This window comes from Merops nubicus, unplaced genomic scaffold (assembly GCF_000691845.1).
Source record: "Merops nubicus isolate BGI_N331 unplaced genomic scaffold, ASM69184v1 scaffold2374, whole genome shotgun sequence".
Classification (NCBI taxonomy): Eukaryota; Metazoa; Chordata; class Aves; order Coraciiformes; family Meropidae; genus Merops; species Merops nubicus.
The window spans coordinates 1,910-15,282 of NW_008604658.1; the positions used below are offsets into that span (position 1 = coordinate 1,910).

A 13,373-nucleotide genomic window follows, 5' to 3' on the forward strand; every position below is an offset into this window, starting at 1 on the left:
CGTTCACCAGCTGAAATGTCTCCTCTCTGTTGCCATGGTATTTACCTGATCTGCAGGAACATGTGCTCTGTGTGCTCCCACTCCCCTTTGGCTACACGTGCTCCTCTGGTATGTAGAAGAGGCCAAGAGGAGAAATTACTAAGGAAGATAATGAAGTTACTGCTGGACATAAATGTTAAGACTAGTAATTTTTAAATGTTCCTAACTGTGAGATTGCTGAGGCTATAGTGCAATCTTCTAGTAAGAGTACAGAGGATCAGCAGCTGGGCTGATCTTATCACTGACTTACATTCATGAAAGGAGCGTAAAAATGCCGCTTGCAGTTGCAGAGGACAAGGATCTCTTGCAGTCAAATACTCTTATTTGGAAGAAGAGAAGAGATGGGAAGTTTCTGGGCAGGATTTAGAAGAGCAGACACCACGGGCAGCGCTGCACCCTGGGGTGCCGGCCAGGCTGTGGCTCAGGCATCGTCACCTAGTGCTAAATGCAAATCCCTTTGGTAAGAGGACCTTGGTGTTTATCCACACACTTTCTGAAAGGTAAAAACATCCACAGGCAGTTATGAATTTGTTGATACTAAGTTCATAAACTGACTCCAGTAATCTGTTTCAGTTCTTGTGTAACATCCTGTTTACATTCCAAAGTTTTACCCAGTTGAAGTACTGGTATCTTTAAAGCAGAACAGTCCTCCTGGTTAGGTTCATATAAATGCAGGCCTTGCCTTTGTATTTCTTATTTTACAGGAATGAGATGAACTATGAAAGTGTAAAAAGGTTAAGCAAACACAACTGGGTGCCCAGTATGGATTGTACCTGTGTAATTCTTTCAGAATAAAGGCATACTCTGCTACTATGATACAGGAGTACAAAACCAGAGCCTGTGAACTGGCTAACTTTATTGTTAGTGAAAAAAAATAAAAGAAATATAAGCATCTCTCTGTGTTCTTATGACAGTCCTCTGTGCTCTCTCAGGGTAAGGTTGACCCTATGTTTTTGGAAACACTGAAGTAGTGATTCATAATACTAGACCTTGGAGCTGTTGTGGCTTTGCAATGTTGTTTTGAGGATAAGCCTAACATCCCAAGCATCAGTTCAGTGTAATTTAGGCTACAACGTTCCCCTTTTCATGCTGTTTTGAGAAATGTGTGTCATTAATCAATGTTTTAACATTCGCTTGCTCTTTCTTAAGTTGGGTTCAAGGATTCTCAAAGAACAACTTTGGCTTTATCAACAATGAAACCGTCTGTTACCCTTGTGGCAATTACATCCTCTTCCTGGACATCAAAACAAGGCAGAGGAGAGCGCTGCAGTGCCAGGCTGGCCAGGTGGGAGCCCTTGCAGCCCATGGGAGCCATCACGTGCTGGCCTTTTCGGACAGGAAGCTGAATCCCGTCATCTACATCTACACTTTTCCAGAACTGAGTAAACTGACAGAATTAAAAGGTAGTGATGTGCCAACCCTCCTCATCACCGTTTCATTAAAACAATACTTACATCATCCGGTTTCTGAAGGAGTATTTTTGGATAAGACTTGAAAAAGAGCGTGACAGGAAACTGTCTCATGACAAGATGCATGGGAAACAGTGGAAGGAATTTTCCACTGCAGTACTTTTAGTGAGTCTCAAGCTAGGGAGGACTGTGACAATACAAAATGGAGCTGTTTTAAAAGGAAAGCAAATGGAATGAAATTGAATTAATTTTAGGAGAATACAGTCGGAATAATGACAAGAAAAACATCATACATAGTCTTCCAGGCAGACTGCTGAGAAATCTCTTTGAGAAATCTGACTTGTAAGAGGAATGAGACTTCTTGCAGTTAAGCTTTGGAGTCTGGGATCTGATGTATTTTTTTTTTGCCAGCCTCATAACATTTCTCTCGTTAGTTAAGTTGCTCACCCTGTCTGTGTTTGACTTTCCTTGCCACTCAAATAATGATCATACTACTTGCTTGTTTCATATATATGAATGAAATTATGACTGCAAAGGATTTCAGGGTACTTGGGGAAAAACACATTACAAATCTATTCAAAATATTATTTTTCATAAAAAGGTGTTTATGAAAAAAATTGAAAACATTCTAAGCAGTGATACATAGGGACCATGTTAATGATTAAATCAAACAATAATTGGGAGTAAAGCAAAGGAATCAGAGGCCTGAAGAATGTCTTTGAAGAGTTAAAATGGATATAAAAAACTGATCTATGATACTTTCTGTAGTAGGATACAGTAAAGTCCAGGGCAATTAAAGACTGTGTTCTTTATTTTTACATTTCAGGTAATGCTCAGCTGGACTACACCCTGCTTGCGTTTAGTTTCACAGGCCCATATCTAGCCAGTTACTCTTCCATCCCAGAATTTGCTCTTTCAATATGGTAAGAGCAAAAACAAAAATTCTCTGATACCATTTACATTTAATTCGTATTTTTTTCTGTGTGTTGTTTTAGCATAAATTGAGTTAACAAATGTAGGAGAGACACTGGTTGCTTTCATCTCTTATTTTTTTTCCTGACTGATTGTTGTCTCTAAACTTTCTGTACCAAATTTGCTGTTTATTTTCTAGCGTTAGTAGCCACCAGTCAGAACGACTGTTACTTTGCTACAGCTATCTTCTACCTTCTTTGAAATTTTGTGTTTTGGAGTACCTCTAAAGTCTTCAGCATCACATAATTATCTGTTCACCCTTGAAAGTTGGGTACCAACCTGCTGTTTGTGAAAGAAAGTTGCTTGCTGTTCTGCCAATGACCAGGCCCAACAAGAACGATACAGCCAGCAGGAAGAGGAGCCAATACACAGACTGTATTGTAAACAAAAACATTGTGACATGAATGACCGCCGAGGGTACAAACAGGTCAACCAGCTCGTACATAATTGGTGCCACCCCCAACGACCCAAAAAGGACATGACTCTGCCCACAACAGGTGGTATGAACAGAGACCCGAGGTTGCCCATAGTTGGCATGGGAAACAGCCAGACCAGCCAGTTAAATACATAAGAAAAAGGTGCCCTCATGGCGACTCTCACCCGATCGACCCGCGTTTGCAAAGGCCTAAACAGACCAGGGCCCAGCTCCAGGGAGAGTCAGGAGGTCTGCCCTGAACCAGGAAGCTCTGGGGAGTGCACTCCACAGACAGACACTCCTGACTCCCTGCCAGTGGTCCCAGCTTTTATCCCCCAGCAGACACCTGACCTTTGTCAACTCAGTGCGGGACCCCTGGGGCTCATTTCCCTTCTGGCTCTCCCTGCAGGGCCGGCCGCACCCTGGGGGGAAGCTATAAGGCAAACTCACCCCCTCTGTATGAAGGGCTGTGGGAGTCACCCATATGTCAACCTTAATTCAGGGCTCGGGGTTCAAACCCCAGCATTTCACTTGCTGAAAAGAGTAAAAGTGTTCTAAAGCCAAATTCTATTTTTTTGTCCCTCTTGACCATTCAGTGGTCTTCTTAATGACTTGTGCTTGATCTTAGTTCTGTCTTATAGTTTTACTCGGTAATTATACTACCATAGGCCACTGGGTTAGGTCATAATCTAATCCATAATCTAACCAGGGATGTGGAGGCTCCATCCCTGGGGACACTCAAGATCAGGCTAGATGAGGCTCTGAGCAGCTTGATCTAGTTGGAGATGTCCCTGCTTATGGCAGGGGGGTTGGACTAGATGACCTTTGAAGGTCCCTTCCAGCCCAGACATTCTATGATTCTATTGTAATTTTCTGCTCGTTTTCATGCTAAGAAATATTATATAATATGATGCAGATACAGAAAGTCAGAATATTTAATTCTTTCAATTGTTCCATAACAATATAATCCTGCTCTCACCTCCATTGCCACTAAGCTTCCGTATTCTGTGGAGTCTGAGCATTTCTTCAAAACAAATGGGGCGGGTGGAGTAGGAGATGGCAAGCAAGGACATGTAAGGAAAATTCTGTTTACTCCAAATTTAATGATGACCTTTTTTTGTACATTCATTACTGAAGAGGCAGAAACTTCTGAAACTGCAGAGTTTTTGTAGTGGTAGTAGATTCTATTATGGATGCCTCTTCTTTATCCCTTAAGAAGAAGAAGAAGAATGCTGTGAACTTTGGTTGTACACAGTAGTTCAGGAAGGATGTCTGTGTGTATATTGCAGTAGAAACCAAGAGGATGGTCTCACTGGCCTGAAGAGCTTACATGCTTCACACTTAGAGCAGAAATGATACACATGCTCATTATGTGCACTTAAACAGAAATCCACCATCTTGAAAGACTTCTCTAGATTATTCTTAAAATTTGAAATATCTGGAACTGTTGAAGTAGTGGCAATTTCTATAGCCAAGCAATTGAAACTTATTTGAATCAGCATGAATATGTCTACCAGCAGCTAACTGTCATAAAAGAACCATCCTAGATTCCAGTCAGAAATAATTTAGTAACAAAATGGAATTAGCTTACAATATTAAACTTAGAATTTAGAATCACTTGAGCAGAGGTGTGTGAATTGACAGTAACTTAAACAGAGGGGTGTGAATTTACTGTGAGATCAGGACCTTCATTTTTGTAATAGGATTGTATTGTGAATTCATCATAAAAATATCTGTGTATAGATGAAAGAAATCTCAATGTTTAGCATTCTTAATCTGTTATTACAATATGATGATTGCACAGTTCCTCTATTTTAAGCAGATAGTTTGGAGTCAGAGGTATGAGAGATATTTTGAAAGTTATGTCAGTTTCAAATAAAGAAAGCTTATGGATAGCTAAAAGCTGCCTTTCATCTGAGACATTTTATCCCTGGATCTTCATTCTTTTCTTTTCAAAGGAGAGGATTAATGTCAGATTTTTTTTTCAGATACATGTACTGTATAGTTTCAGATCTTAATAAATTATCTACTTTAAAAGAGTGTTGACACTATCTGTTAGGTATGTGATGAGAATATGCTGACAGATCTTTGGGGAGCTGACATCTTTGAAAGTCAGAATTGCAGCTTTTAGCTTTCTGTAATTTTAATGAGTTACTGTGTATGTGTGCATACTTCTAATTTTTTGCATATGCTACCAGTATTAACCATTGTCTTGTATCCTGATCCATTTCTGTGAGAAAATTTATTACAGACCAGAACTGGAGGATTATACTAAATCCATTTACAGCTGTGTATGCATTTTAGCTTTTCTTTTTCCTCTCAGTAGTAATGACAACTACTAAAGCTCTGAATGTTATTTAGATTAAAAGTCAGTTCATATATTGTCCAAAACTTGCTAAAAAGTTTTAACCATTTGCTCAAAGTGATGTTGAACAGTTCTTGGACAGCACTGAAAAATGCAAATGCAGTCAAGAATTCATCTGGATGATGGAGAAATATGCAAGCTAGGTGGTGAGAATATAAAATAGGTTAAACTGGACAAAAGAAAAGTTGATGTAAAGCAGATTCCCAGGCTTATGTTGGCTCTATGTAACAGCCCCACACAAATTCTGCCCTCTTTTGTGCTCGCGTTAGTTAATGCAGCCATAGCTTGTGTGTCTGCATTCACAACACAATGTGTTACCTAAGCAATACATCCAGACAATCATGGGCTATCTGTGCTTTATTTCCTAATTGTAGTGCCTTCCAACTGCAAGCCTACAAGCCCTGTAATCATTATTTTATGGCTTGGAAAAGCCAGGCTGAGGTCTGGGGTGCTGAAGAGTTAATTTTTTGGGTCCATTCAAATAGTCACTGATGAAAAAAAAATATCCATGTCTCTTGACTCTGGTCTTTTCCCAAAAGAAAGTACATGATAATATTTCTAAAATGTCAGCTTTCAAAATTATTTTACTGTACAGTGTTTTTGTAGCAGTAATAATTTTGTGTGGCTAATTAACCACCTCCTTTTAATTCTCAAGAGAACCTAACTTACTTAACAGTAGAAACTTTTTGTCAGTGACAAAGTATTTGTTTTCAAAACTTGACCTTTAATTTCAGTCCTAATCACATCCAGATCTTTGGCTTGAATGTTTTTGATTTGTTTAATGGAATTTATTTTCTTTTACTCTCTTTAATGAAGGAACTGGCAAGAAAACATCCTCCTGTGCAGTGAGTCTCAGCCAGGGGTAAGAGCAACGTCTTTAAGTTTTAACCCTATGAATTGGCAACAACTGTGCGTTGTTACTGAGAGCTCCGTTACTATCTGGCACATTGAAAGGAATAATGTCGAGCATCACCTTAAGCAAAAGTAAGTGGAACACCTTCCAGGTGAGAAAAATCTAGAAATATATTTTAGTAACTAAGACTCAGAACTTACGTCTGTTCAAAAAAATTTAGTCCAGCTTAGTTCACCTAGCAATTATAATCAGTAATTGCTAAATCACAGCCCCTGTGAATCTGTCTAGTTAAGTGAATTTATGATTTAATTTCTTTGCACTCACATGTCCAGATTATGTGCATCATGAAGCTAATACTAATCAGCTGCTTTGGCAACCTCAGTGAAAAGCTACATGACTGAATTAAGGTAGTGCCTGAACTGCTTTTCTGCAAGTAGCTGTGTTGAGCATTACTTTTGTAGCTATGAAACCACCAAATCTGGATCAAGTCACTTCCTAGTAAGCATAGTTAAACAATATGTTGTTGTAATCACAAATTGTACCAAAAGCAGTATCAGTTTTTTGTGTGATTTGCAGCTTGTGTGTTCAATTTAAAGGTCCTGAGGAGGTGGCTCTGTCAATGCAATTCACTGAACACAGCAAACCTAGAATTTATTTATGCTAAAATGTTTTTTGAAGCTGGTATAAAAGTAATATGTATCATTCGGGTTGGAGTCCTTGCAGCATAGCACCTGTGCTGTTTCAGGGCAGCTACTCTGCAATTGCTAAGTGTGTGTAGTCTCACTGACTCTAGTAAGTTTGTAAACTATACAATCCTCAACCCATGCATTGTAACAGCCACCCATACACTGACTACCAGAGTGCAACAGGCAAATGCTACTACAAATTTTTCATTAGCATTAAACTGTCTCCAAAATAAACATTAAGCATGAATCCTTAGAGGATATGCAAATTAGCTGTGTGACTTTATTAACCCTGTTTAATAAGGAAACAGTAACATAGAATAGTTGCTTATACGAGGCAAAAGAAAAGACACTGAGTTAGAATGTGGCAATCTGTTTGTGCCAATTAGGAACGTTCTTTTTTAGCAGAATTACTGTTCCCTGCCAGTGAAATGGTGTGTGCCATGTAGCCTGACTGTCCACAGCCAGCCCCTGTTACTCTTGCCAAGTAAAAGCCCATTAACTGAGTCAGTGTCTCGAAGTTTCAAAAACATGCTTCTCAGTGTTGTGTCAGCATTTAATATTCTTCACCTCAGACAGTGCCTCTTGCTTTTTCACAGCCCTGTGAAACTCCCTGATGGCCAAGGGTCTGTGAGTCCTCATAAGGATTTGTTTCTCCCAGTTTCTCACAGTGAAGATCTGTACCATGGCCCTCATTTGCCAGTTTCAGCCATTGCTGGCCTGGTGGGAGATGAAGCAGAAACATTCATGGTAGTTACTGATTTTTCTTCTTTTTTACTATTCCAAGTCATTATACTTTTTATGCAAATAGATATTAATAATTAATGATTTTAGTGTCTGTTAAACAGGTACCACCCAGTAAAATAGATGTGTCATCTCAGCATTTTTGAAATCCATTTTGACAGGAGACCTGGAAGGCATTACCGCACAGTGCAGTACAGTGCAGAGATTTCTGACCCAGGTCCTAGCACAGTAATACATCTGTGCAGAGGAGGTACTCAGCTGTATCCCAGAAGCAGTGTAAGCATGTCAGCATTTAATCATGCCCAAGCTCATATGACCTGCTGAAACCTTGAAAACCAATTCCCATGCAAAGCTAATAGTTACCTTCAGGTATCCTTACTTCCTTTTGGGATTTGTTTTCTTTTTAACTGTGGAAATGTCTCAAGCTATGGCAGCACTGAAGGCTTTATTCCAGACAGCAACCTCTGCTTCTGAAATATATTCCCATGCCATTGTCAGTGTTGGATCTGCCCATTTGTCTCACTTGTATTTGGTGATTTACTTGTTAGCCTCCTTCGAGTTGCCTCTATTGAGAGGCTTCAAAATTGTTCTCATTTTGTTTAAAATTTACTTTCACCTGAGTACCAACTAGAAGCATCTGCCAATGTCGAAACATTGAAGTTGCAAACCTGGTATTCCTGTCTAAGATTAAGATCATAAGTTTCTGTTTGGCCTGTGATATGTATGAGACACCAAAACTACCACGTATAAGGTGATACTGGCATTATACTGTCTTTTCAATAGACAAATGCAAGTTCTGTATTATCAGATTAGTATACCACAGGTTTCTGCCCTAAACTTTTCTTATAAAGCAGAATGAAAAATAAAAATAGGTGTTTTCTTGACCTCACTCTCTTTTCATGGCTTCAGGTATTCAGATTTGCAGAGGGTTTTAACTTTGCAACTCCTGATGCCTTTGGTTTCCAGGACAGTCAGTAATTACAAACATCCTCTACTGATTCTGGTTACATATGAACTGTTTATATTTCAGATCACTTAGAACATGGAAAATGAAGATAATATATATATATTTTTAGCACCTTCAAGGTGATGATGTTCTCCTTGTACATAGAAATATTCCTGGAGTAAGAGTAGATTGTTCTCCTAGACTTTGACAAAGATTTCCTTCTCTTTCAAATTACATGCTAAATATTTTGATAGTTATTTTCTGTCCAAATTCTCTAGATGGGTGTGTTTTGGTTGTAAACCTTGACAAGGTGATGAACATCAGGTTAATTAGAAATGAAAGGTTTTTGCAGAAATACAAGCCGTTGTTCCTTTTGTTGTTGAGGTGCTATATTGTTTTCTGTATACTAAACTGTGAGATGCTACATTGACAGTTTAGCACCAGGATGCACTGAATCACTTTCTGGCATGTTTTTACCTTGCTCCAGGCTATGACAGCCGAGTAATTTTTTGCAGGACTTGCATTTATTGTGCCTCACAGTGTTAATTCTCCCCTCCACGCGTGCCTGTGTGCCCATCTCTAGCCCAGCAGAAAAATGGAGCCACTGCTAAATCTTGTAACCCCCTCGCATACTGAAGGGGAATCACAGGCATACGTCTTGTCAGGGTAAGCACCTCCCTTCCAGCACCTCAGCATGGAACATACATTATTGGTGAAGCAATTCATGCACAAGTTGATCAGAATATATTTGATGGAGAAGATAGTACTATGAAGTATTGTTTAATCAAGACATTTGTCTTGAAAAGTGTCTAATGCAGCCACTTTGAGAGAGATGGAAATGACTGAACTTGCTGAGTTCCTCAGATATCCAGATATCTTCAGACTACAGTTGCTGTAATGGACCAGGCTCTCCAAAATAGAGATGCTCTAACTACCATTCTTCACTGTCTGTATAAACTGATATGCTGCTGCAGCAGATGTATCAATGGTTGCTATCATGGATGATTTCTATACCATTACAAATGTCTGTGAGCAGTTATCTGACTCCAACCTAAAATCTGTGCCTTGACATTTGTAAATACCTGGGAGTTATTTTCCTCTCTACTGTCATCAATGCTTTTTCAATTAGTAAGAAACAGCCTGCTTCCCCTGTGGTGGGTAAGGAAGTATGTTCAGGTGAATGCAGTGAGAATAGTATCATGGCTGGACAAAGCTGTCCCAATCTCTGCAGAATTCAACAGAAACATTTTTGTTCTTTATAAGTAAATCCAAGTCATTTGAGTTCAGTATTTTTCACATTGATGTAAGCATCCAAAGCGGAGAACCGTTTCTTTCAACTCTTATTTAAAAGAGTTGTCCTCAGCCTACAGTCCACGGTCCTTGGAGGCTGTAGCCCACTCAGCTAAGGGGATGTGTGAGAGGCAAGTAAGAAAAGAGAGCCCACTGCCAGTGCACTTGTTTGTTTCTTTGAAAATGTGTTAGGGTTCTAGCTGAGGCTGGGTAAACCAAAGTGTAACCACAACGGGGCAGCAGAGTGAAAGGAATTGAAATATCCTACAGCTTTCAATCCTTTTCTTTATTGCATTAGATTGCTTTAGTTTTCTTTCAATACTTCTTACTGTTGGGACCTGTGTTTTCTGAATATACTTTTACCATGACAAGCTCCCTTGGCTCCACTTTGTCCCCAGTACCAATTTGACTCTGTTGTCTTTTTATAAAACTTTGCATGACAAGGATCCGTCATGGATTTATTTTTTTTTTTCCCAGAAGAGGTGCTACTTGTAAGGGAGAGAAGTTCAAAAGCAGATGGCTTTATTACACACCACTGTACCAAGACACAATTCCAGAAGCAGCCTGATTTGGGATTTACATAACCTCATTCTAGGATTAGCATCTTTTGTGTAGTTTCTGTGTAGAGAGAGCCATGACAGCAGGTACAAAGGAGCATTACAGAAGTTATCTTCATACAGGAAGCTTCTGGTTCACAGCAGTTCAGTTGCAATCTTACCAAAGATTTGTGATTTTCAAGCCTCAGAAAATCAGTGAAAATGCCTACAGTAAATGTTTCTCAGGGTGATGTAAAGCCCCATTTTTAATAGACTTATTACTACTAGTCTCATTTCATTTATAAAATAAGTTATTAATATACTTTATTTCTGTAGCATTTTCCTCCTGAGAAATTAAAAATGCTTTGTAAGCATAAATAGAGGGTAAGTTACCCAGAATCAAATAGAAAGTCCTTGGCATATTTTACTAATGAAATCTAGGTACTCATGAATCTCTGCCTTATGTTTTCATCAGAATTCCATCTATGGTTCCTCTTTTTATAGACTATTTAATGAGACAGCAGGTGTTTTACAGAATTTGAGGATTTGGGACTCCTCTTTTTTTTCATCTATCATATTGTCTAGTGTTCTTCACCACTTCTGCTCACATGCATGGTTCTTTGAATCTTCTAAGAGTTCTCCCAATGTTTTCTTGTGTTTTGTTCCCTGCTCCCACTCCCTGAATTCTCTTCAGGCTGGTTCTATCCCGGTGCCTATATGACCACTTTAGTGTTATATCTGCACAGGTCGTGGTCTTTAATAATGTTGGGTAGAGAAGTTCTATTCTTCCTCAGTAATGGATTTATCATTTACTGAAATGAAATTCAAGGCACGTGGGAAGTCTGTGGCAGGAATATTTCTGGAACTAATTTGCAGATGACTCAAAGTTGATAGAGCTGTTTTACAGAGCAATTTTGACTATATCATAAGATAAACTACTCAAACAAAATGTATTGTAGTACTGCTAAGTATGCAAGACCACATGTGCAGGTTATGTCTCCAAAGTCATCTATTCCGAAAAGCAGTTTGAAAAGCATTTGTCAGGGTGAGGTCATGGTAGATAACCATTTCAGTTCAGGCTTATAATGCTGCTGATGTTACAGGCTTCTGTTGTTTTAAAAAAACAGTTGTAGGGGCTCAATGTGTGCAATATTATCATAGCTTTATAATTAAAAATATTGGGAGATGACTTGGTTATAGTGGGTCAATATCTTTTCAAGAGTAGGGAAGATACTGGAGGGTTTGCTAAGGCAGAGGACAAAACTGTAAAAGAAACAAGTGCTGGAGGAAAAATCCAGATAAATTCAGATTTTAAAATCTACAATTTTTCAATGAAAATATAATTCATCTTTTAAAAAAGCTTCTAGGGAGGAGACAGTTGAGTTCTCCACCACTATCTCTAGACATAGACTTTTCTGGAAAATGTTCATGCTTCTCAAGTTACCAGCCTTAGTGAAGGGATGACTGAATAAAGTAAGGCTGATGTTATACAAATGATCAAACACTGTGAGATGGTGATCTATTTTTTTTTGCCTTAAAATGTATGTAGCTGCTTTTCCAGATATTTGTTCATTGTTGATTGAATTTGTTCATTTCTGTGTGGAAGCCTAGAAATTATACCAAGCCTTCAGTGCACCCTACTGCCCACTGCTGGAGTGCAGCCTCAGGAATTTACATGGGCTGTGAGGAGGGGTGCGTTTTGGCAATAGATACTGAGACATGCAGCGTCTCTGTTCTTCAGCAAAAACCTCTGCCTGGTAAGAAACAGCTGCATTTTGACTTTTATTCAAGTAAGGAAGAAAATGGATCACTGAAAACTTTTTTTTTTTTGCTTTCTTCTGTTCTCCTACTGTGTACCTTACAGAAACTGTAAATCTATATTGTAGAACTATATTTCTTTTATTAGTATCATAAACATTTGAGAATGTCTTTTGAACTTCTGTGTGGGTTTCTTTAGCACCCAATAATTGGCTTTTATTTTTCTTTGGGGTGGGAAAGAAAATTAAAAAACAGAGAGAGAGAAAAACTCCAAATACATTGTTGTTGTTTAGCTCCAGCCAGCAATGAAACACCACACAGCTGCTCACTCCTCCCAGTGGGATAAGGAGAAGAAACAAAAATAAAAGGCAGAACTCATGGGTTGACATAAGAACAGTTTAATAATTTAAATAAAATTTAATAATTACAACAATAATAATATATGAATAATAGTAAAGACAATGAATATAACAAAAAGACAGCTAAATAAATCTCAAGAAAAGACAGGTGATGCACAATGCAGTTGTTCACCATCCACTGACTGATGCTCAAGCAGTGATCTGTCCCCTTCAGGCAGCTCCCCCCAATTTATATCCTGAGCATGAAATTCTATGGTATGGAACATCTCTTGTCAGCTGTCCTGGCCATGTTCCCTCCCAGCTTCTTGTGCACCTGCTCACTGCAGGGAAACTGAAAAATCCTTAACTTAGGGTGAGTGCTACTTAGCAACAACTAAAACATCAGTGTGTTACCAACATTGTTCTCAACTGAATCCAAAACGGCACTCACCAGCTACTAGGAAGAAAATTAACTCTATCCTAGCCCAAACCAGGACATAAAACTGATAAAATGAACATGACCACAGAGCTTAGTAACCAGCCCTACTAGATTAACATTATTAATGTACCAGCTATACACAGTCTTTTTACTATTAGTTAAGCACCAAAAATGTATTTTATTTTCCATAAAATATTGATTTGTCCTCATTTGGTATGTTAGATAATGTTAGAGCAGATCTTTGAAGTCTCATAATGAGTCTTCAAACAAGACTGAATTTAATGTAATATTGCCTGACAGAATTCCTTCAGGTCAGCTCTTACAGAAACTCTTTTCTAATGAAAACAAGGCTGTAAAGACTGTCAGGCTTTTTCAGACAGTATGAAGCACAGAAGGTGAACAGAAGATGTCTGTTGTTTCAGACGAAGAAATCTGGTTTTAATTTATTCTGGAATGGGAGGACTTCAGATTGATTGCAGCTTGCTGAAGCTATTTGTCCACCCGAGAAATATATATTCCTACCTGTCCTTTTCCATGGGGACCTTTGGCAGGCTATAGTGACTGACTGAAGTTGCTGGCAACAGCA

At 38.7% G+C, this 13,373-nt stretch overlaps 1 protein-coding gene across 1 annotated transcript in view; it reads left to right on the plus strand.

The window, feature by feature from the left end:
• The first annotated feature begins 380 nt into the window (after positions 1 to 380).
• Positions 381 to 13,373, plus strand: part of CFAP43 (cilia and flagella associated protein 43) — a 47,358-nt gene continuing 34,365 nt past the window's right edge. The window contains exons 1-6 of the mRNA XM_008939064.1: positions 381 to 499; positions 1,189 to 1,442; positions 2,275 to 2,371; positions 6,017 to 6,184; positions 7,336 to 7,486; positions 11,859 to 12,009. Coding sequence (XP_008937312.1) covers positions 381 to 499; positions 1,189 to 1,442; positions 2,275 to 2,371; positions 6,017 to 6,184; positions 7,336 to 7,486; positions 11,859 to 12,009 — 940 coding nt within the window. The remainder of the gene's footprint in view (positions 500 to 1,188; positions 1,443 to 2,274; positions 2,372 to 6,016; positions 6,185 to 7,335; positions 7,487 to 11,858; positions 12,010 to 13,373) is intronic.